The sequence below is a fragment of the Pongo pygmaeus genome, chromosome 2, assembly GCF_028885625.2.
Source record: "Pongo pygmaeus isolate AG05252 chromosome 2, NHGRI_mPonPyg2-v2.0_pri, whole genome shotgun sequence".
Classification (NCBI taxonomy): domain Eukaryota; kingdom Metazoa; phylum Chordata; class Mammalia; order Primates; family Hominidae; genus Pongo; species Pongo pygmaeus.
This window is the reverse complement of record NC_085930.1, coordinates 205,030,179-205,055,689: the sequence shown is the minus strand read 5'-3', so window position 1 is coordinate 205,055,689 and position 25,511 is coordinate 205,030,179. Positions and strand designations below refer to the sequence as shown.

Below are 25,511 nucleotides of genomic sequence, written 5' to 3'. Positions count from 1 at the left end.
TACTGTGAATACTGCTGCAATGAACATTCACGCACAAGTATTTGTTTGCATGCTTGCTTTTAATTCTTTTGAGAATATACCCAAGAGTGAAATCACTGGCTCATAATAATAATTTTATGTTCAACTTTTTGAGACACCAACAAACTACTTTCCATAGCAGCTGTATTTTACATTTTCACCAGCAATGTTTGAGGATTCCAATTTCAGCACATTTTCATCAACTGCAGAAAAGAAGAAAATATTTGCAAATCAAAGGTCTCATAAAAATCTACTATCCAGAATATATAAGAATTCTTAAAACTTGACAACCAAAGACAAAGAACCAAATTTTTTAAATGGGAATAAAATCTTGGATAGCTGTTTCTCCAAAGAGATGTACAAATGGCTAAAAGGTGCTCAACATCATTAGTCACTGGGGAAATACAAATCAAAATCTCAGTAAGATACCACTTCACACCCACTAATATGGCAATAATAATAATAATAGTAACAATAATAAAAAGAGAATATAATGTATTTTTTTAAATGATCCACCATAGAGTCAACGGAAGGACAGAACATTCATTTTGCTGCTTAAGTTCTGAAAAAATATGAGATGGTTTAAATGCTGAAGTTAAGACTGAAGGAATGGGAGTACTTTATACAAATATTGGATATAGATATTGCAATAATTAGGCTGTTGGGGATGACTATGAGTGTTAGAATTTAAAATCTTTGAATCAAAGAATAGTTCAGGGTGATGTGATCAAAGTGTTATTTTCCCATGTAAGTGAGTGAAACCTAATATACATAAAATTCATTGAAATTTGGGAATTAAAAATAATAATTTTAACATCCCCTATCATAGAAGAGCTAATCGCCTGCCATGATCATGCCCTTATAATCATTTTTATAATCAGCTTCCTGGTTATATATGTTCTCTTTCTAACACTTACAACAAAACTGACGAACACTAGCATCACAGAAGCCCAAGAAATGGAAACTGTTAGAAGAAAAATAAAAAATCAGTAGGAAATCAGTAGTCATTGACATATATGGCAAAACACATCTAATTACAAAGAAAATGAACAAGATATTGATGTAATCCTGGGCATAAATAGAGGTAATGAAAATAGAAAGTCATGCTAAAGTGCCATTACATCTCATGAAGTAATTTTATTGGTAGTGTCAGATCAATAATTTGCAAATGAAAGTGAATTAATAACATCATGATCCATAACACCATGTTTATGAATTAGGGGAATGGGAAGCACACTGTCTATGACTGAAAGAGAAATTATCACCAGAGAAGAACACAGGATCAAAGAAATAACTGCAAATGTTCAAGACCAAAAATTTTGTTCAGTATGAGAATGCAGACTTCCTAGGGCAAAATAGAAAGGGTGGAAGAGTGACTACCAAGAATTGATTGGTTAGACAGGATAACCAACAAATAAATTCTGAGGTTTTAGGTTTTGTTAAAAGATGGAAGTAAATGTGCTGCAAAAGGTGTTTTCAGACATCATTTAAAAATGTAGGTAAAATTAAGTTGGATTTTCTAGCATCATTGTAACAGGTGATGTCTCTGTACTTCCTGCAGTGTGACACTTCCAATGCCTCAAATTCCTTTTACACCTGTTACTTTGTGTTACTTTTACAACTTCCTAGTGATATAGGCAGTTTAGTGTTTTAGCCTCATGTTATCTAATATATAACATAAAGTAAACTCAAAGTGGCAAAGTAATTTGAAACCTAGGAATCAAAATTGAATGCCCCAATTTGGACTTCATATTTTCTACATCAACAATATTTTCTCAGGTATTAATTTTGTTGGAAATTATGAAATATGTTTTCTGCAAAGTTTCTTTGATTTCACTGCAGTAATCCTCTATGAATAGGTCTTATATAAAAGTTTATAAAGCTTATTTGAGTTAATAATACAAACTTAATTGGAATTGATAGCTTATACAAATGGAAATCTCTGTGGTTGAAAAAATAAATAATTTGTCTCCTGAAATACAAAAGCTTATGTATTCATTTCAAAATAAAATGAAACAAAAACCCAAGGAGAGAAGGGCAGTAGATGTTTTCCTCTAGGAAAAAATGCAGCTGATTTTACATTGTGGGTCCCATGAAAAAGATTGTGTCACAGTTAGTGACATATCAGTACAAGTAACATCCTAGAATCACAGGACTGTTATGAAATGCCAAGTATGGTAACTGTGCTCAAATGAGAAAAACCCTTTTTATTCAGATGTATGTTTCACAAGTATTATTTTACTTTGAGCATGACCTTTATTGAATAACATTTAGTGTTTTACAGTTTTCTAACAGGAACAGGAACAGGACATCACAAAAATTTGTTTGCATTTTGGTAATCACATATAACCAGGACTAGAGTACCACTCAATCAAACACATTTGCAACTGAGAAAAATGGCTTTTAATTGAATATCGCAAAGTGAATCAGAAATACTAACAAAACAGGAAAAAATAGAAATCTAAATAGATATTTGCATTAAAATATCTTAATTATTACTGAAATCTGTGCAGAGATATTACTGTGTTTGCTTTAAAACAGTATGAAAAAATATGGTTTTGCGAGTCTTTTGGTTTGTGATATAATGAACCAAATTGCTTGCTGAAAATTTGGATAAATTCCAGCGCAACGGCCACTATTCAAATTGATAGTGACAGCTCATTCTGAGGGAAAAATGTTATTTTCAGATGATTGATATGAACTCAAAAGGGTGTGAAGAACTATAGTGTACTTTGTGCATAGGAGTTGTGACAGGTCGGCACATCTCTAATTCTGATTTAAAACAAGCCAAGGCCCTGCAGTTTCCAATGCCATTAAGCTTATATACCACATGAAATTATTTGATCCACTGGAATATTCCACAAAGCAAAATGTGCCAAAATTTCAAAATTAAAAGTCTGATTTTTATATTAGACTGGCATGTCATCTACGGAAACAAATTCCAAAAATTTCTTCCAATAATAGGAGGAAAATATTCATACATATTAATCAAACTTAATTAAAACCTAATAAATGCTGTTCTCTAATTGTGAAATTTAAAAGTGCACCAGGTGAAAGAAAATAGAGCCCCTGCCATAAAAGTAAGGCATTAAAACTTGACATTGATAAAATAGGGTCATTACTCTTTTGGATGACAAATAGGGCTAAATGCAGATTAATGGCAAAATTCTTCAATTCTGCTCTTTTAGATTTTACTGATTTGGCATGTATGCATTTTAATTTCTTAATTGTATTCCCAAAAAGACCAATTAGTGTTTTTCTGATACACAAGAAATCAAAGGAGAATATCTGTAGAAAAATTTTGGGTTTTTTTTTTTTTAATTCTGTTTTTTCAGAGATTCCATTGTCACAAAGCAGAATCACCTTACTGAAACCCATGCTAGAAGTGACTTTTCTCATAGTTGTGACTTCCTAAAAAGCTTAAGGTGGTTGTGTATTTAGCAAGATGCTTTAAGCATTGTCGGCCCCTTTTTCCTAATTTATATGTGGTATTTATCATGGACTGCTGTTTTAGTTCAGGCTAGCCCACTATAGTATAACCCACAGACTGAGTGGCTTACAAGAAAACAGAAGTTTATTTCTCACGGCTCTGGGGGCTGGAAAGTGTAAGGTCACGGCTCAGGCAGATTGGGTCTGGTGAGGACCCAATTCCTCACAGATGGCCGTCTTCTCACTCTGTTCTCACATGGACAAAGGGGCACAGGAGCTCTCTGGGGTCTCTGTAATCAGAGAAATAATGTCATTTATGAGAACTCCACCTTCAGGACCTAATCACCTCTCAGGGGCCCCACCTCTTAAAAACCTTGCGGGTTAGGATTTCAACATATAAATTTTGAGGACATATAAACATTCAGTCCATTGCAACTGCTATAAACAATGTTGGCCAGAAATCAAAAGGGAATATAGATCAAGGAAACAGCTATACATGTATGCTTTCACATATTATTCTCTTATGTTTCAATGAAAGGGACAGGAACCAAATGCAAAGTGTTCAGAGTCTCACTGAGAAGGTCAAGCTATAAGTAGCTTTAGGTAAGGCTTGAGAAAAGCACTCAAAAATATTTTCAGGAATATGCCTGTCTGTGTTTTGGCTCCATGCTCTTACGGGCAGACTCCGTTCTCTTAAGGGATGTTTCTACATGGTGGAACAAATAAACATCAGAAGGTTTAGGCTAAAATGTATCTTTATTCCTAATAATCTTTAAAAGAAAATGTCATCTTTCTGTGTCCTTTCAATTCAGTAAAACAAATCTGACTGTCCCAGTTTGTGTCATATGCCCTTTTCTCAACCAAAAACCATCCCCAAGGGGCTGGCAGATACTGGCTGACCTGGCTCATAATTCTACAGCTGTGTTTCTTATGCTGAAGACCTCACTTGACCACATCAAGTAAGAGAGGAACTATCCCCAAAATAAACGTAGACTCTGTTACTAGAATAAAAAAAGTGATGTTAGACATTTTGAAAGAAACCACAAAATAGACAAATTATTTCCCTGATGAATTTCTTTAATATTATTTTCTTCAATAGCGTGAAATTCTCATTTTAAAAATTTTACATTTATGTTTATACAAATATTATCATCTCCAAATGTTGCCAGGTGGCAAGTTGCTTATCATGTAAATTAAGAAGGAAAAGCCCATTATGGTACAAAAACAGACACATAGACCAATGGAAGAGAATAGAGCCCAGACACAAGGCTGTACACGTACAACTGTCTGATTTTCAACAAACTGACAAAAACAAGTAATGGGAAAAGGACCTTCTATTCAACAAATGGCGCTGGGATAACTGGCTAGCCATATGAAGAAGATTGAAACTGGATCCTTTCCTTACACCAGATACAAAAATTAACTCAAGATGGATGAAAGACTTAAATGTAAAACCCACAATTATAAAAACACTGGAAGACAACCTAGGCAATACCATTCTGGACTTAGGAATAGCAAAGATTTCATGACAAAGACACAAAAAGCAATTGCAGCAAAAGCAAAAATTGACAAATGGGATTTAATTAAAGAGTTTCTGCCCTCTTTGTGCAGAAATAAACAAAGTTCAAAAGAACTTAGACAAATTTACAAGAAAAAACAAATTACCCCATTAAAAGTGAACAAAGAACATAAACAGACATTTTACAAAGGAAGACATACATGCCGCCAACAAGCATATATAAAAAGCTCAACATCACTGATTATTAGAGAAATGTAAATCAAAGCAACAATCAGATACCATCTCACAGCAGTTAGAATGGCTATTACTAAAAAGTCAAAAAATAACAGATGCCGGTGAGGTTGTGGAGAAAAAAGAACGGTTATACACTGTTGGTGGGATTATGAATTAGTTTAACCGTTATGAGAAACAGTGTGGCAATTACTTTAAAAACCTAACCTAAAACAGACACACCATTTGACTCAGAATTCCCATTACTGGGTACATACCCAAAGGAATGTAAATCATTCTATCATAAAGAAATGGATGCGTATGTTCATTGCAGCACCATTCACAATAGCAAAGACATGGAATCAACCTAAATGCCTATCAAGGAAAACTGGAAAAAGAAAATGTGGTACACATACACCATGGAATACTATGCAGCCGTAAAAAACAAGAAGTTCGTGTCCTTTGCAGGAACATGGATGGAGCTGGAGGTCATTATCCTTAACAAACTAATGCAGGAACAGAAAACCAAATACTGCATCTTCTCACTTATAAGTGGGAGCTAAACGATGAGAACTTACGGACAAATAAAAGAAAAATACAGACACTGAGGCCTCCCACTGGAGGGTGGGAGGAGGGAGAGGATTAGAAAAAAAGGTGGGTACTAGGCTTAATATCTGGGTGTCAAAATAATCTGTACAACAGACCCCCATGACACAAGTTTAACTACGTAACAAAAATGCATATGTACCCATGAACTTAAAATAAAAGTTAAACTTAAAAAAGAAATTCACTCATTAAACAAGAGGTGAGTTTTTCACTAAAAGTAAAATCATATTTATGCCTTAGTATACCCAAGCAGATGCGCTTGGTTGTGTTTTACTTTTTGAAATATACAGCAGAACTTTCATTTGTCAAAATGCAGGGTTGTTTACTTTAACTGGGGGTATTAGAATTGGGAAATTTAGAAGAACAGCTTCGATGGAGATCTTCATTAAGAAAAACGATAAATTGCTAAAACTTAAAAGGTGTTTCAAATGGATCAAATCTGTAAAGATAAATGTCTAGAGTTTACAGATTTAGTTTAAAACCAAATGATTTAAGATGCATAAATTCAATATTTTTATTTTTTATCTGTATACATTATTCTACTTTGTGGATTGCTTGAAGTCATTCATTTAAAAATGTGCCTGGAACAATCACATAAGTCACATGGTCTAAAAAGGCCATCAAATTACCCATTCTTCCACATATATACACATAACACTGAATTTTCTCATCACCACATAATTCTAATTACAATAAACATCAACCCTAGCTTATGCTTGCAAGCTCAGTGCTCAGGAGTAATTATCACTTTAAATCCAGTAATCTTTTTTTCCTTTTTCCTTTTTTATTTTTGGTGTTCACTAAGAAACCTTAATCGATATAATCTGAGGTCTTAGGTACATAAAAGAAGCCAAGGAATATGGCACAGAGAAAAAACCAGCAGAGCATGTAAAGGCTGAGCCAGAAATAGAAATATTCAACTTGAACTTTAAAAAGCAAACTTGATAGATGGTGAGTTATATTTGCTCTATGAAGGCTTAAGCTGTGTAACCAGCACAAACGCACCAGCAAGTTAAAATTCCATTGACCTTGGCAATGTCAGAAGGGAAATATATTCATGGAGATCAGCTCTACTGAAATTAATCTCATGTGTTGATAAAATCAAAGTGATGTTCCTTCTCAAAACGACATATTTGGCTTTTTTTACCTACTGCGTGCTTGGGGCAGAAAAACTAGTCACAGTGGCATTGTGGTCTTTTAAGAAAAATCTCATTTACTATTTGTCACAGTAAGTCAATCATGGGCTATCAGTGCTATGAGGCAGTTTAGAAATCTATGTTCCTTTTAGTCTCTCGTTCAGAGTCTACAAAAGGCACCTTTAAGAATTTAGTGACCTTTTACACTGAATTTTGAAAAAAAATTCATTCTTTTAAACATGCGTAGACATGAAACTTCAATTTCTACTCTAAGATTGACCAATATCTTTATTAGTATTTTAATGTTGTTTATTAAGATTTAGGAGCATGATTCTGGACAGTCGAAAGAGATGCAAAAACATACATTCTAGGTGTATATGTTTAAAGTTTTCATTTTAGGACAGTTGTAGATTGAGAGAGAATTTGTGATGATAGTACAGAAAATTTCCATATAACCTACACTAAGATTCTCGTATTATTGACATATTATGAGTTAATATGTGTATTATTACGAGTTAATATGTGTATTATATGTAGTTAATATGGTGTATTCACTACAATTAATGAACTGATGGGATACATTATTTGTAACTAAAGTCTATGCCTTATTCAGAATGTCTTAGTGTTTACTTGCTGTACTTTTTCTGTCCAAGTTCCTGTTCAGCAAACCACATTATGTTTAGTGGTCGTGTAGCTTAAGCTTCCCTTGACAGTGACAGATTCTCAGACTTTTCATGATTTTCATTTCCTTCAAAGTGTGAAAAGTACTGCTCAGCTTTTTTCTAGAATGCCACTCAATTGGATTTTTCTGATACATCGGGTTATGAGTGTTTGGGAGGAAGATGACATTGGTGAACTGCCATTCTCATAACGCATGAAAAGATGTTCCCTTTCTTGAGTAATAAGAAAAATGGAAGTAAAAATCACAATTGCTATACCGAATATCTACCAAAATGTAAAATTGAGAGACAGACAATATAGTTAAGGAGAATGTGGAGTGAACAGATAGAGCATACATACCTTGCTGTTAAGAGGATAATTTGGTGCAACCAATTAGAAAAATTATTTGACAGAATCTGTTAAAGTTGAGAGTTGCAATATGACTGCTACATAAGTACTTAATGGAAATATATACATATTTTCCCCAAAAGAAATATAAAAATAGGCCGGGTGCGGTGGCTCACGCCTGTAATCCCAACATATTGGGAGGCCAAGGCGGGCAGATCACCTGAGGTCAGGAGTTCGAGATCAGCCTGGTCAACATGGTGAAAGCCCGTCTCTAATAAAAATACAAAATTAGCTTGGCATGGTGGTGCACACCTGCAATCCCAGCTACTCGGGAGGCTGAGACAGGAAAATCACTTGAACCTGGGAGGCAGAGGTTGCAGTGAGCCTGCAAGGTTCTTGTATCATTTCGAACCCTGAGAGTGTGCCAACAAACAACACGAGGCAATGTGGAGCAACACGCTGTTTTCATGAGCGCCTGGGCGCAAGCGCGCTGGGGTCTAAAAGGGCATCAGCCCCAAGTGAGGACGGGGCATGGGTTTTATAGTCCACTGTAAACAGGAAGTGTCCCAGTCTGACGTGACTGCTACGTAGTACCCGGACAGCCTCCCTCTGGATCTTCAGGGGGTATGTATCTTCCTGCTTCTGCTATCCAGCTCTCTTCCTGCTTCTGCTATCTCGCTGACGCACTCTGCTGGCACAAGTGGTCTTGCGCCTTGGGACTGGGCCTGAGGAGGGGGCAGTTATCCATTCCCTTAAGCTTTCAGGCCCCCGGGAGAATCTTTCAGAGCCGAGATCGCATCCTGCACTCCAGCCTGAATGACAGAATGAGACTCCGTCTCAAAACAAAAAGACATATAAATATAATGCAGAATTAGAGAATTCCAAACAGTATAAGCATGAAACTACCCAAATAGTATTCTACATAAGAATGAATGGTATATTGTTTGGAATGCTTATCTGCTCATTTGCACTAATCATATTTTAAGTACTAAGTACCCGTATGTGAATAATGGCTACTGTTATATTACAGCATCAATATGACAAGTCAGAAATAGAAGTACTCCAATACTGCAGAAAGTTCTATTGTGAACATTGAGAATGAGTTATTTGAAACTATATATAAGATAATATGGATGAAACTGAAAAACACCATGTTGAACAAGAGAAGTAGAAATAAGAGTATATGCTGTATAAGTTTATTTACATAAAATCCAGAACCTGGTAAAATGTGTCCATGGTGCTAGAAGTTAGTCGGATTCTCCTTAGAGGGTTTAGTGTCCGAAAGAGGCAAAGCAGTTATCTGTGGTCCTGTTTATGTTTTCTTTTTAAAAATCTAAATGCTAGTTACATGGAAACATCAGTTGGTGAAAATTCATTGAAGACAACACCTATGATTTGTGTGCCTCTCTGCATGGTTTATGATACTTCAATATAATGTTTACAAATAGAAAAAAATATGTCACACTAGCAAGGCTTACTACTTATGCCTCAAAGCAGTTGGATATGGAAGTATTTCAGCATGCACAACAAAAAGACAAACAATAACAGCAACAACCAAATCTGAGCTCTGAGTCAGTGATTCACAGTAATTGCTCAGTAATCAGCAATCCACTACACTTAAGATGGTACACATTTTCATTTTATGGAGAGAGGTTGCCAGTGCCTTCCACAACAGGTTCCATTCACATACCTGCTGCCATCATTCCTCTCTGCTGTGGTCCTGTAACGTAGTATCCTGTATGTGTTAGAGTCAGTCATTATGCTTTTCAGACTTTATTCACAGCTTTTATTCCTGCCTGCCATAAGAAAAGCATTCAAATCATGCAAATATATCTTTAATAGGGTTACAAATACTCTTCTAAATAGTATGTATTTCAAATTCAGATATTTCGTTCATCTTTTATAATAAATGTACTGTACCCATAAGTATGCATAGTTAAGTATTTAGTAAGTATTACTAAATATATCACCATTGATGGTCTTAGGATATGCCAATTTTTATTATATCTGTTTTGGTTAAACTTCCTTTGGCCCTGACTCTGAAACTTAAATACCCTAAAATGTATCCTGTGATTTGCTTTGCTTTGTTTCCTTATTTGCAATACACATGTAAATACCAGTCTTTATTTATACAAATTAAAGAACTCATTCATTACCATGAAGAAAAACAGATATCAAAGATATTGGTTAAGTAGATATTAAAGCCAAAGGAAGAGGATGTAAGAAATAAGATTAAGTCAGATATAAGAAAAGTACAAAAAGGCATTTTGAAAGTCTAGAATTCATTATCATGAACAAAAACAGATATCAAAGATATTGGTTAAGTAGATATTAAAGCCAAAGGAAGAGGATGTAAGAAATAAGATTAAGTCAGATATAAGAAAAGTACAAAAAGGCATTTTGAAAGTCTAGAATAATTGTTATAGGGAAGCAATATAGATATTTTACTATAAAATTTTCATCTTTCAATTCGTGAAACATAAGCAAGTCCATGATTCAAAGCATCTGTAGGAAACTAAAACAAACAGGTAAACAAAAACGTGTTAAGATTTACTAAACAACCATAGAGAACCTACAGGCTGGACATGTATTCCATGGCTGGCTGGCCACAGAAATATTCATTTACACATATAAGTAATAAATACACATAAGAGTTTTGACAAATGATCCGAGAAGGAGAGCTACATCAGTGCAATGAATCCCAAACCCTCACTTATTAACTCCAATAAAAGAAGGTTAAAAATGCAAGCTTACATATTTTTAAACGACTATTAGGTAAACTCTAAGAATAATAATGACAATGACTATCTAGAATGACATGATATTTTCTAGTACATGGGGCCTAAGCGAACTCTGCATTTAATGTCTAGTCAGCTAAGAGTCCAAAACATATTTTGGTGATATCTTTAGGTAAAGAAATGACATTTATAATTATCAGTTCAGATTCTATTATCTTAAAAGTTAGATACTGTAATCTTCTTTTAGTGAGTCCAATAAGACTGCTAGATCATCCTAAGATATTTTTTCTTCTACAGTAATACATTTAGAACAGAATTCTTAATAGAATAAATATCGTTGGCATCTGTGGAGAATTAACTGGTTTGATAACATGAGTTTAATACTTACTGGTTGGTAAACTTAGGCATGTTTCTTCATCACTGAATGTGTTAGTTTTCTCGTCTATAAAATGGGGAGAATAATAAGCAGCTCTTTAAAACTTTATATTGTACAATTAAATAGATATTTGTAATGAAAAGAGAATTAACCAACACCCTAATGTGTAGGGTTCCTGTTTCTTTTGTAGCTAGATTAACACAGTCTGCATTTAATATTACAAATATGGTGAATACTAATGATTGAAATTCTAGCAGTTAAGCTCCAGAATCTAAACTTTGCAAATAAGCTCTCTTCTTCTGAGAGTTTAATATGTTACCTTTAATAAGTATGGATTTATTCTATATACATCAAGCGTCTTACTGTAAAAGATATGATTATTAATATAGTATTTATACTGACTGTAATCTCTAAGTTGCTTTTGTGAATATAGTCATGCTATCAGTCTGTTTATTATCATTTGTTTCTCATAAAATTACAGAGCATGAAATAAATTCCAGTTGTTTGGCTTCTCAATATAAGTTATTTCTCAGTAGATGCTATTAACAAACAGAAGACTGAACACCATGTCTTAAATTACATTTCAGAATACTCACTGTAGGTAAAGTAATTTCTGCTGCTTGCCAAATGTAAATTTACAATTCATGCAGTGAGTTGATAGAACTAGAGCTAGTTTTGTGAATGCTGAACTGTCAGTGGAACAGTTTTAAAATTTACAGCCTATAAAAGAACTCACACGCCTATTAACAAATGGAGTGCAGTTATTTCAGACAGAATCCTAACGAGTTCAATGAATTTCCGTCTAACTCAGTGGAATGATGGCTTTCATTTTAGTGCTTTTGTTATTCTTTTTAGCTCATGTCACGAAAGTGATTTTTTTGACATTACAAACTATTTGTGTAAAGAATAATATTAAAGATTTGAGTTGAGTATACTGATGTATTTGCTATCACATTCCACTTCTGGTAAGATTGTTAGTTAATCGAAATGAATGAAAAGAAAAAGCATTTTCTCAATGTAACCCACTCAGAAAAGATGGATATTATAATAATTTCAATATTTATTTCATGTCTTGTCCCAGCTAAAACGGAATCCAAATCCTGATGTTTAGATTCCTCCAAATCATATAAATATCTACATTAGTTTTAATATAATGGAAGGAGTGCAAACTTTCTTTTTGCAAATAAATAAGTGTTCATAAGTCTACCTGCTGCCAAAGACTAAAAAGAAGAGTGGTTCTAGTTTTCCCTTGAGTTTACCTTTAATATTATAACTGGGGAATCATAAATATCTCACTCAAATAGATTAATAGGTGTCTAAGCATTCTGTGCAAATTTAAAACTTTAAGTTTTCCCAAGTTCTACAAAACAGAAAGTATAGGAATGTCACAAAAGTTTATCAGACAGCTTGAGTTCATTCTCACTTATTTCTTTGATTAAGAAAGAAATCACGGTTGGGTGCGGTGGCTCATGCCTATAATCACAGCACTTTGGGAAGCCAAGGCGGGCAGATCACGAGGTCAAGAGATTGAGACCATCCTGCCCAACATGGTGAAACCCCGTCTCTACTAAAAATACAAAAATTAGCTGGGCGTGGTGGTGCACGCTTGTAGTCCCAGCTACTCGGGAGGCTGAGGCAGGAGAATCGCTTGAAGCCAGTAGGCAGAGGTTGCAGTGAGCCGAGATCGTGCCACTGCACTCCAGTCTGGCAAAAGAGTGAGACACCATCTAAAAAAAAAAAAAAAAAAAAAGATAAAAAGAAATCATGAGAACCTACTACTTCCTACTACTTATAAGGTGACATTTAAGTCATTTAGTGTTTCAAAGATTAATGAAATATTAATCTTCCTCAGACAGCTTAGAAGCACAAGAGATGGTAGATAGGTAAGTCACCGACCAGCACATTCAAATCTCTATTTTTGAGTTTCTGAAGAGAATATTTGTTGTAAGACATTTCCTCTTTGATGTGCTAGTGAAAATGAATTCAACTTAAAAACTGAGCTCATCATTTCCTCTTTTTGATCCCTCACTCAAACCCACTTCACCCCTGCTTTTTCTAACTTTATACATGGCACCAGTGCTCACCCAATTATAAACATATATATTTAAGGATGAGTCCATCTCTTCACTTTTTCCCTCAGTAACCTTGGCCAACCATTTACTGAATACTATCAATTTAACTCTCAAGTATTTTTCAAATTTCTTTTCACCTATGGATTCCTGCCATTAACAATTTATCAGCAGATCTTCATCTTGAATCTCCAGGATTACTACAAATATTTCATAAGTAATCTCTCTGCTCAACGTATCTTCCACCTTTACATGAATTTTTCATACTGCTAAGAGAGCGATCAAACCAAAACACATATCAAATCATAGCCCTCCCTTTTAAGAAAACATTTTAGTAGACAATCCATGACCTAATTCTTTCTATTTCTCAAGTCCAATCTTTCATCATCCTTTTATTTGCACTTCAAACTTATGTGATTCTAAAACCTCTTGTTTCTCCCAAACCTCTAGAATATATAATGATACAGTGACATTGGACATCCTGGTTACTTTGTATAATGTTCCCCCTAGTTAGTGGCATCTGATGAATGTTCATTCAATAATCTTATTCAAGTGGTTTGTGTGTGTGTGCGTGTGTGTGTGCATATAAAATTTACCTCGATCTTTCCATAGAGATAATTTATATCTCTTTAGTATAGTTTTTTCTATCTTATACACACTTTACATTGTTTATGTGTGGTCTCAAATTTACTGACACTATATTCAGATATAAAGATAACTCATTTTATTCCTTCCTTGTTTTATTTCCTTGTAAGTCATTCTTCTCCACTAAAAATCCTCACTATGATAAGAGAGATGGGGATTTGTTAAAATCCAGAAAAATCATTCTAATTTAATAATTTTTATATACTCATAAGTAATGCAGTTTCTGTTAGATGAAATGTTCTTTCAAAAGAGCATTTTCCATACGTACTTTATTGCTAATTTCCAAGATATGAAGTGGATTCACAGCAGACTCATGTGAATTATTTGAACTTATGGGGGTCAAGTAACAGTGATATCCTCAGTAGCCTCTGATTAGAAATCACTAGTCCAGATTTTGCTCTTAGTTGATACCTGCTTATATCACCCCATGCTGTCATTGGTGGCATATCTCATGCCAATTCCCAAACTTTTTTTATATTAGTCTTATTTTTGTATTAATTGTACATATTTATGGTGTCTCCTGGGCTGTGACAGCTCTACATCAGCCCTTGTTACTGTGGATGCCCTCGGGTCTATCTACATAGTCTTCACCTGCCATTTTTTGGTCTGCTATGATTCCCATATAACCATGAACCAGGAAGTTCACTTTGTTCATTTTGGCAACAGAGATCCCATATTAAGACTCCCATATTATATTATAGGGGACTATATTATCCACTCCTATATTAACACTATTCATATAAAATAAAAATGGAGAAAAACTTTGAATATTTAAAGTGAGGACTTCCTCCTGTATAGCCACACTTAATGAGGTCATACTGTGGTTTCAACAGTGAAGTGCTGTGAGATGGAGAGTACTAAACAATAAGAGAGATGGGATCTTTCTTAGGCATTTTTCTTAAATATTCCAATATTATCTCACCCCTCAAATATTACTCAGCCCTCCAATATTATTCCATTCTTGCATCGACAGAGGGGTATTCTGGCCATAGGTTTTATTATATGCAATGTTATTTATCACTTTTTATTTTTACAATGTTATATGTGACAGGAAAATTTCATTCACAGCCCTTCTTCCTTAATTGAGACCTCCACTACATAAAACACTAACATGATCAAGAAGACCAATCAGGCACTAATGAAATTAATAAAATGTGCTTCCTTTTAAAAAATGCTTAGATTGCAAGTCCATAATCCCGTGGTTAACAATTATATTCAATCAATAAATTGCTAATTCTACAGGATGAACACACCTTCATTGAAGCTCGGAAATTTCAATAGCATCAGTTGGATGCCCCAGGGCAACAACATTTACATGCCATAAAATATCTGAAAATGATTTAACACCATCACTAGTCAACAAAATCAAACATTTGCCGGAACATGTGACCAAATTTTTTTCTGATATGATATACATACACATACATACACACACATACATGCATATAAAACAAACACACACACACATATATAACATTCATACATATTAAAAGGTATTTTATATTTATTTTTTATATAATCTGTTATAGGATGTTCTTTCAATTTATTTATTTTGAACAACAAAATACCGTTCAGAGAAGACTTGAATAGAATTAAAACTCTTGATGAGAATATAACCTTATTATTTGTCATTAGATACCATCAGAAATGCATGCAATACATAAGATACACTTTTAAAGTATCACTTTATTTATGTTGTAATTAAGCCCTTATTCCAAATAGAAATGTATTTTAAATATTCATGCTTTTGCACTAGATATTTAATATCTTAAAATTTCCCACCAAATTCTGATTTTGAAAATATTTAAACTGGGAAAATATAAATGAAGATTGAAATGGGCTTTTATATACACATCACCCAAATATTTACCATTTGTTGACAAGTTTTCATATTGTAGACATCATGACACTTAATGTCTCATTAGACATTAATGTTTCTTTTGTCTCATTTAATCTGGAAAGTTAGCCACACTTTACTTTTTATAATGACTCTATTGCTTTTTTTAAGAATTTACACCAATGGTTTCACAGAATAAGCCCCATTTTAATTTTTATATTTTATTTATGAAAATATTTAGAATATTTTTACTAAGAATATATAGAGATTATGGTGTGTTTTCTTTATTACATCACATCAGAGTCATATAATGTCATTTTTTTAAAAAAGTTTTTATTTTGTCTTCATTTTTTCCCCAAGTTTTTATTGTGTAAGAATACACATAACATAAAATTTACTGTCTTTACCATTATTAAATATACAGTTCAGTGGTATTAAGTATCTTAATATTGTGCAACTATCACCATGATTAATCTCCATAACTCTTTCCATCTTGCAAAACTGAAGCTCTCTGCACATTAAATAATAATTCCTCATTAACCCATTACCCCACTACCCCAGTGCCTAGGTCCTGGCAACCGCAGTTCTACCTTATGACTTTATAATGTTGACTACACTAAATACTTCATATGAGTGAAATCATCCAGTATATATCTTTTCTGTGACTTGCTTATTTCACTTAGCATAATGTGCTCAAGTTTCATTAATGTGGTAGCATATGTCAGAATTTCTTTCCTTTTTAAGCCTAAATGATATACCATTGTATGTATATACCATTTTTCAATTCAATCATTCATTAGAGTTTTCTCCACATTTTAGTAACTGTGAATGATGCTATGAACATGGTATACAAATATCACTTTGAAATATTACTTTCAAATATTTTGAGTATATAACCAGGAGAGGAATTGTTGGATTATATGGCTAGTATGTTTTAATTTTTTTGAGGAACTGTCATACTGCTCTCTGCAGTGGCTGTACCGTTTTACATTCTCTGGACGTCTGGGCCACGACCGTGTATTCTGCACACTCTTCCTACAGCCCAAGTTTGAATTGAACTTCACCTCAGAAGAGCTCACGGCAAAAATGCAGGCCTGGGACAGGGGAGGGCAGGCCACGTGGGTGGGCTGAAGTGGGCAGGGTCCCCAGGCAGAAAGTGGGGGTCCATGTGTAGGAGTGGGACCCTCGTTGGCTTGTTCTCATCTGCCCTCCTTTCCTAGGAATACGAGACGCTGTATGGTGAACACAGCCTGCTAGTCCAGGAGGCCGAGTCTTCGATTAGAAAGATCACAAACAACGGGGGCTACAAGGCCAGGTGGACCCTAAAGGTCACGTGGGTCAATGCCCACGCCTGTCCTGCCCAGTGGACCCTCGGGGTGAGTAGACCCACGGGCAGCTCCCGGGAACCATCTGGGAGTCAGACATCCTAGAATCCTAGGCAGGGGCCACTCTTCCAAAATCCTCTCTGGCTCTAGGAAAGACTGCTAATTATAGCAAGCCCCCCCAATGCCACCCCCACACTGCCACCCCCTCACTTCCACCACTGTTGGCTGAGCACTCACCATGGGCCCCGCCTGCCTCAGCCCTTTGCCTGCTTGACCTCGCAGCAGCCCAGCAAACCGGGTATTATTAGGCTGAAACATAGCAAGTGGCATTTTTTAAGTCAAAAATGTCTGGCTATTTGCAATTTCATGTGGCTCAATCTGGTATTATGATCCCCATTTCACAGATGAGGGAGACAATGGTTAGAGAGGTGAAGTAACTTGTTCAAAGTCACGCCGCTGGCAAATGGCAAAGCCAGGCCTGAGTGGAGCTTCTTGTGACTCCAGCCTCTGGCTCTTAAGCACAGGCTCATCCAATGGGCACAGGGTGAGCCACACCATCTCCTCTGTCCTCCCTCCGAGGACCCCGCTCTTGTAGTCACCAAGTTCTTCCTTATGCCTGGTCTAAAGTCGCTCATTTCTTCATTCACTTGACAAAAGTTCACTGGTCACCTACTGTGGACAATGTGTGCGCCTTCAGTGAACCCCAGTGTCATCCATGCTGTTCAGGTGGAGGAGACAATTTGGGCAACGTCCTTAAATATCCACGAGGGAGCTAATGAAGCCCCCTCTCTAGCTCTCTGGTATCTTGGCTAATCCCAGGTTCTGGTAGCTTTCTCTAACACACACTCATCTAACTGAATTGTAACCCAGAACCCTTTATCTCCCCTCCTAGAAGAAAGTCACCATAAGGCAAATCCACCGTGGTAAGTGCGTTCACACCCAGGGTGAAAGCTGCCCTCACTGACCCAAAACTTGCCAGCATTTTGGGCCCGTGCCTTTGCTGTGGGCAGACCAGGAACAAGTGCTGTACATGTCAGAGCAGGTCTGTGGGACAGGCGGGGGGACATAAGAGAGGAGACCCTGGATCTCTCATGGGCATCCCTGTGTTTGCTTCCACCCACCCCCAGAGCAACACCTACCAAGCCATCCTCTCCACGGACGGGAGCAGGTCCTATGCCCTGTTTCTCTACCAGAGCGGTAGGATGCAGTGGGACGTGGCCCAGCACTCAGGCAACCTGGTGCTCATGGGCTTCTCCAGGTAGGATGGGAGGGGCTGTCAGCACTGAGCAGATGGCAGGGAGGGGTGCAGAGTCGGGTTTTGCTGCACACACACTCCCATCCTGGGGCAAGGCGGGAACCCTCCTGGCTGGTGCTTCTGACTCATGCTGACTCCAGCTCCCGCTGGGGCCAGGCATCTGGCTGCTTCCCATGACAAGATCACCCATTTGTCCGCCATGCCCTTTCCCATCCCAGTCCCCGTGTGTTGTAACAATTCCCAGAGCTTTGGCTTCCCTGATTTCCACTGACATTAGCTGGCCTCTCTTACCTTCTCAAATATCGTGATAACAGCCAAGACTGATGACACTAACACTTCATGTACATTATTGCATGTCATGATCACAGCCACGCCACGAGGCAGATACTATTTATCATCCCCATTCTACAGATCAGGAAACTGAGATAAAAATAGACTAGCAATTTGCCTAAAGTCCCAGAGCTGGGAAGTGGCAATGTGGAGATTTGAACCCAGACACCTGAGGCTAGAATCTCCCTTCCTGACTTCCTGAGAATTACCCACTTATCCAGGGGGCACCCAAAAGCTTATATGGAGCCGGTGGTGAAGGGAGAGAGGAGGCACGGGGCTGTGGGCGGTTGAAATGTGGATTCCTGTGTGTGGGAGGCTGTCTCCGATGCAACAGTGCGCCATCTCTGTTCCCATATGCTGGGGTGTGGCAATCAGTACGAAGGCCACATGTCTTTTGTTCTTGATAATTGCTGCAAATGGTCTTCTCTTACATTGAGTGTGTTCAGGTTACCCCTTTGATTTCACTGCTTTCACTAGTTTCTTGGTGTGCTATGAAGGAGAAAAGAGGGGAATTACCCAACTGCCTAGGAATTTCACACGGTCCAAGTACACCCGAGGAAGGTATCACGTGGGGGTGCGTCATCCTGCTTGTGTCAGAGAGGAGGAAAAGCCCAAGAGTCCCCACTCTGCAGCAGGCACCCAGGGTGGGGCTGCAGGCGGCCGCTCCAGGCTTTCCTCCTTCCTGAGCCGCGCTTGGACCCCACACCTGTGGACGGTGATGGCGATGGTGGTGGTGGTGATGGTGGTAGTGTTGTTGTTGTTGGTAGTGGTGGTGGTGGCAGTAATGGCAGCAGTGGCAGTGGCGATGGTGGTGATGGTGATGGTGGTGGTGGCGGTGGTGGTGGTGGTGGTAGTGTTGGTGGTGATGGCGATGGTGGTGATGGTGGTGGTGGCGATGGTGATGGTGATGGTGGTGGTGGTGATGGTGATGGTGGTGATGGTGATGGTGATGGTGGTGGTGGTGATGGTGGTGGTAGTGTTGTTGGTGGTGGTGGTGGTGGCGGTGGCGGTGGTGGTAGTGTTGATGGTGATGGTGATGGTAGTGGTGGCGGCGATGGTGATGGTGGTGGTGGTAGTGTTGGTGGTGGCGGTGATGGTGGTGGTGGTGGTGATGGTGGTGGTGGTGGTAGTGTTGGTGTTGGTGGTGGTGGTGATGGTGGTGGTGGTGGTGGTGATGGTGGTGGCGGCGATGGTGATGGTGGTGATGGTGGTAGTGTTGGTGATGGTGGTGATGGTGGTGATGGTGGTGGTGGTGGTGGTGGTGGTGGTGGTGATGTTGGTGATGGTGGTGGTGATGGTGGTGGCGGCGATGGTGATGGTGGTGATGGTGGTAGTGTTGGTGGTGGTGGTGGTGGTGGTAGTGTTGGTGATGGCAATGGTGATGGTGGTGGTGGCGGCGATGGTGATGGTGGTGGTGGTGGTAGTGTTGGTGATGGTGGTGGTGGTGGTGGTGGTAGTGTTGGTGGTGGCAATGGTGGTGGTGGAGGTGGTGGTAGTGTTGGTGATGGTGATGGTGGCGGTGGTGGTGGTAGTGTTGGTGGTGGCGATGGTGATGGTGGAAGTGGTAGTGTTGGTGATGGTGATGGCGGTGGAGGTGGTAGTGGTGGCGGCGATGGTGATGGTGGTGGTGGAGGTGGTGTTGGTGATGGCGGTGGTGGTGGTGGTGGTGGTGGTGGTAGTGTTGGTGATGGTGATGGTGATGGTGGTGGTGGTGTGGTGGTAGTGTTGGTGATGGTGATGGCGGTGGTGGTGGTGTTGGTGGTGGTGGTGGTAGTGTTGGTGATGGTGATGGTGGCGATGGTGGTGGTGGTAGTGATGGTGATGGTGATGGTGATGGTGATGGTGGTGGTGATGGTGGAGGTGGTAGTGTTGGTGTTGGTGATGGCGATGGTGATGGTGGAAGTGGTAGTGTTGGTGATGGTGATGGTGGTGGTGGAGGTGGTAGTGTTGGTGGTGGCGATTGTGGCAATGGTGGTGGTGGCGGTGGTGGTGGTGGTGGTGGCAGCGGTGGCAGCATCTGTTGTATCAAGGCCTCACTCAATTCTGAGGGATTTGCAGATATTACTGCATTTAATCCTCACAATACAGTGAGGTAGGTGCTACTGTAATCCCTTTTATACAGATGTGAAAACTAAGAATCAGAGAGGGTCAGTGACTTGTCCGTGGTCACCAAGCTAGTAAGTGTGGGGATCAGCAGTTGAATCCATCACTGTCTAACTCCAGAAACTGGCTCTTAACCATCACAATACACTGTCCCTAGAGTCTGTCCCGCTCCAAACCCTCTGCTTGTTGAAGGGAAACAAACAGAAATGAGGCCTGAACTCTGCTGTTTTCACGCCCCTGTCTCGTGACCAAGCGGACCTGCCAGTTTCTTGCAGCTAGCGATCAGATGTGGAATCGGTTAGAGCCTCCTACCTCTGCCCATCCATCTTGTTCCCTCTCCTGCTCAGTGCTGGGGCTCGACGATGGGGGCTGGCTGACCCACTGACCCACTGCCTGCCTAGCTGGTTGACCAGCTGCTGACCGGCTAGAGGGATGAACAGACGCCTTGCAACCGCGAGGCAAGAGCCTGTGCATGGCAGAGGCCTGAGAGTCTCTCCTTTCTTGCAGTGGAGATGGCTATTTCGAAAACAGCCCACTGATGTCCCAGCCAGTGTGGGAGAGGTATCGCCCTGATAGATTCCTGAATTCCAACTCAGGTAAAAGTGCCACCTTATCACACCTGAGCTGGTCTCAAGCCCTCGCGTGTCCTCCAGCCCATACACCATCGCAGTCCTAGAGGGCACCTCCCTAACATCACGGCCATTCTGAAGGGCCTCCCCCACACAGTCCAACCTCCTACAGGTCTAGGTGGGATGTGGCATTCGCCCAGGGAGCAGCTGGCACCTCCTGCACCCCTGGACACAGCACAGTCTGTGCACAGCCCCTCTGAGGGAGGGGGCTACATCTCCTCCCTCAGATGAACCAGCCCAAGAGGGCTCTCGGGGAGCCCAGATCCTGGAAGTGAGGACAGGGTCTTGTGGGAGGTGGGATTTGAATGGGCAGTTCAGACAATACTCCAAGTGTCCTGTCCAGAGCAGGAATGAGAACCTAGGTGAGATCCTTTAAGAAAATCTACCGGCTGGGCGCCGTGGCTCACACCTGTAATCTCAGCACTTTGGGAGGCTGAGGTGGGCGGATCACTTGAGGTCAGGAGTTCGAGACCAGCCTGGCCAACATGGTGAAACCTCGTCTCTATTAAAAATACAAAAATTAGCCGGGCATTGTGGCGCACACCTGTAACTCCAGCTACTCAAGAGGCTGAGGCAGGAGAATTGTTTGAACCTGGGAGGTGGAGGTTGCAGCGAGCCGAGATCGCACCACTGCACTCCAGCCTGGGTGACAGAGCGAGACTCCATCTCAAAAAGAGAGAATCTACCAAGAAGAGGCCCGGAAGTCTCACGTTCATTGTCATCATTTACTGGGCACCTGCCGTGTGCTGGACACTGTGCTAACGGCCAGAAACATTTTCAAAGGAAAAAGACCAACGGTGTTTTCGCTCAAAGAGCTTTCATGTGGGTAGAAAGACAAACGTCAAGAGGCAAATGATGGTGCCCTTCTCCATGACTCAGTCCAGAGGCCCCAATGGGAAAGAAATAACAATTTCCAAAATGTGATAGGACGAAGGACATTTTAGGCTTAGAAACCAGCCACGTGAACTGTGAAGTGTAAATCCAGTTCTATTTGTTCTGTGGCAACCACATTTGGTCATCAGAAGCAGACGCTAAGTCAAGCGAGGGGCTTTGGGGGAGGAATTGTTGCCCATCTGACTTGGGTCCAGAGAGGTGAGAAGTGGCACGAGGGGGTGCATTTGTGAGTTTTGGTTGACCCTAAAGCTAAGACAGAGCCTGCAGCCCCAGCCCTGGGATAAGCCCTTTCCCCCGCATCCCCCAACCTCAGGCCTCCGAGGACTGCAGTTCTACAGGCTACACCAGGAAGAAAGGCCCAACTACCATCTCGAGTGCCTGCAGTGGCTGCAGAGCCAGCCTCGGTGGCCCAGCTGGGGCTGGAACCAGGTCTCCTGCCCTTGTTCCTGGCAGCAGGGATGACGGGACTTACGATTCCAACCCGTCAGCATAGGTGACACCTCCTTCCCGCCCAGCACAAGCCGACCCACCACCCTCTCTGCTCACGCCCTCAGCCTCTCCCCAGAAACAGCCCCTGCTGGTTCCCGCTCCGTCCCTGGCAGCCCTGGCCTGGGCCTGAGTGGGACTGGACTTGTTTCAGGTCGCTGGGGCCTCGGCAGTGGGCAGCTGTGCAGCTTCACCTCCTGGCGAGGAGGTGTGTGCTGCAGCTACGGGCCCTGGGGAGAGTTTCGTGAAGGCTGGCACGTGCCGCGTCCTTGGCAGTTCGGTGCGTGGGTCTGTGGAGATCTCAACCCCACCCTCCCAGCCAAGCAGGGGACCCTCAGCATGAAGCCTCTTGTCCTCATTCCTTCCCAGACCCTTCCCCTCTCTGGGCCTCCACTTCCTGATCTGGTAACTGTTAGGAAGCTTCCAACATCCCCACCAGCGGACATTCGGGGATGTATGAGCTGAGTGCCTCTTTCCCCATCTCTATACCTGGCTCCGCATCCCCAGGCCAGAGTGGGGCCATCTCTCCAGGCAAGAAGAGAGCGCCTAGGCTGACCCCGTCCCTGTAGACCCAGATGAGCAGGATGTTTGGGGGAAGACTGAGAGTCAGCTCCTACAGAGACGCTCCAAGGGAGCTGGAGAGCGCAGGGGTGTGGGGTCACATGGTCTGTGTCCTCCCCTTCTCTCCCCTGTCCCGTGGCAGTTTCCACAGTTCCCAGACTGTCAGCCGTGCCCTCCCCACTCCCAGCACGTTGAGAGCAGCAGTACTTGGCTCTCCACCCTCAACACAGGAATTTGCTTAGCTGCTACCATGCGCCCTGCTGCACAGTGGCCCCCATGCTGCAAAAGAGACAGCACCCTGTCCACTGCCCAAGGTCATGAGAAGGGCCATGCTGGATTCCAAAGCCATGCTCTTGCCACCAACACTGCCCTGCCCTGCCAAGCTCTCCACCAACACCGCCCTGCCCTGCCCTGCCAAGCTCTCCACCAACACCGCCCTGCCCTGCCCTGCCAAGCTCTCCACCAACACCGCCCTGCCCTACCAAGCTCTCCACCAACACCCCGCCCTGCCCTGCCAAGCTCTCCACCAACACCCCGCCCTGCCCTGCCAAGCTCTCCACCAACACTGCCCTGCCCTGCCAAGCTCTCCACCAACACTGCCCTGCCCTGCCAATCTCTCCACCAACACCCCGCCCTGCCCTGCCAAGCTCTCCACCAACACCCCGCCCTGCCCTGCCAAGCTCTCCACCAACACCCCGCCCTGCCCTGCCAAGCTCCAACACCGCCCTGCCCTACCAAGCTCTCCACCAACACCCCAACCTGCCCTCCCAAGCTCTCCACCAACACCGTCCTGCCCTGCCAAGCTCTCCACCAACACCGTCCTGCCCTGCCAAGCTCTCCACCAACACTGTCCTGCCCTGCCAAGCTCTCCACCAACACTGCCCTGCCCTGCCCTGCCAAGCTCTCCACCAACACCTCCCTGCCCTGCCAAGCTCTCCACCAACACCCCACCCTGCCCTGCCAAGCTCTCCACCAACACCCCGCCCTGCCCTGCCAAGCTCTCCACCAACACCCCACCCTGCCCTACCAAGCTCTCCACCAACACCGCCCTGCCCTGCCAAGCTCTCCACCAACACCGCCCTGCCCTGCCCTGCCAAGCTCTCCACCAACACCGCCCTGCCCTGCCAAGCTCTCCACCAACACCGCCCTGCCCTGCCAAGCTCTCCACCAACACCGCCCTGCCCTGCCAAGCTCTCCACCAACACCGCCCTGCCCTGCCAAGCTCTCCAGCTGGGTTCTCCAGGTCCTCAGCCTCCCCAACTCACTGCTCTTCTCCGCAGCCCAGGAACTGGAGCCGCAGAGCTGGTGCTGCCGCTGGAGTGACAAGCCTTCCCTCTGTGCCCTGTACCAGCAGAAGCGGCCCCGCGTGGGCTGTGCTACATACAGGCCCCCACGGCCCGGTGAGCGACAGGGCCCAGGCCCAGGAAGAGCCTCTGGGGAGGGGGACCTTCTGGGCTTCCGGGAGGTGGCGTCTGGATGAGGAGTAGGGGCAGAGCTGTGGCCACAAGGGAAGATGGAGATGACGCCAGTGATGGGCGGACGGTCAGTGGAGGGGCTTTGTACCTGAGTTGGGGAAGGAGTGAGAATAGCGGGGCACGAAAATGCAAGGAGGCTTGAGGGGAGGATTCTGTGCTCCGTGAACATCTCCCCAGCTGAGTCGGCCTGGACAAGTGCCCCAGCCGACTGCAGGGAGGAACCTCGGCCCTACGCATGATTTGTCATGCTGAGGCGGCATCTCTTTTCCTTCCAGCCTGGATGTTCGGGGACCCCCACATCACCACCTTGGATGGTGTCAATTACACCTTCAATGGGCTGGGGGACTTCCTGCTGGTCGGGGCCCAGGACGGGAACTCCTCCTTCCTGCTGCAGGGCCGCACCGCCCAGACTGGCTCAGCCCAGGCCACCAACTTCATCGCCTTTGCGGCTCAGTACCGCTCCAGCAGCCTGGGCCCCGTCACGGTGAGTGAGGGGCGCCGGGGACCTCCCTTCATTCCACCCACAGGGACCTTCAGCCACATACTGAGGCCGAGGAGAAGGAAGAGAGCGAAGGAGGGGAAGCTGGGCAGGAGGGAGGGAGGACACAGCCCATCCACGCAACTGTCCCGGAGTAAATCCTGGGGATGGTGGATTAGGGCTCTGGCCCCACGGTTTCCCAGCTGTTTGGCTTCGAAGAAACTACTTAACTTGGTTTTCTCCTAGTAAGAATGAGGATGACATTACCTGCGTCACGGGCTGTTGTAAGAGCTAAAGGGCATAATCCGAAAACCATGCCTGGCCCTGCCGAGCACACGGTAGACGGCGGCTGGCATCACCTTGGGCCGCGGCCTCCAGCGCCTT

The 25,511-nt window shown here is 42.1% G+C and overlaps 1 protein-coding gene across 1 annotated transcript in view; it reads left to right on the top strand.

Moving 5' to 3' along the window:
• The first annotated feature begins 12,027 nt into the window (after nucleotides 1-12,027).
• LOC129032983 (mucin-4-like) overlaps nucleotides 12,028-25,511 on the top strand; it is a 36,117-nt gene continuing 22,633 nt past the window's right edge. Inside the window, 9 exon segments of the mRNA XM_054480877.2 lie at nucleotides 12,028-12,057; nucleotides 16,564-16,713; nucleotides 16,812-16,967; nucleotides 18,044-18,174; nucleotides 21,112-21,200; nucleotides 22,441-22,620; nucleotides 22,768-22,893; nucleotides 24,455-24,574; nucleotides 24,925-25,133. Of these exon segments, the coding sequence (XP_054336852.1) occupies nucleotides 12,028-12,057; nucleotides 16,564-16,713; nucleotides 16,812-16,967; nucleotides 18,044-18,174; nucleotides 21,112-21,200; nucleotides 22,441-22,620; nucleotides 22,768-22,893; nucleotides 24,455-24,574; nucleotides 24,925-25,133 (1,191 nt within the window).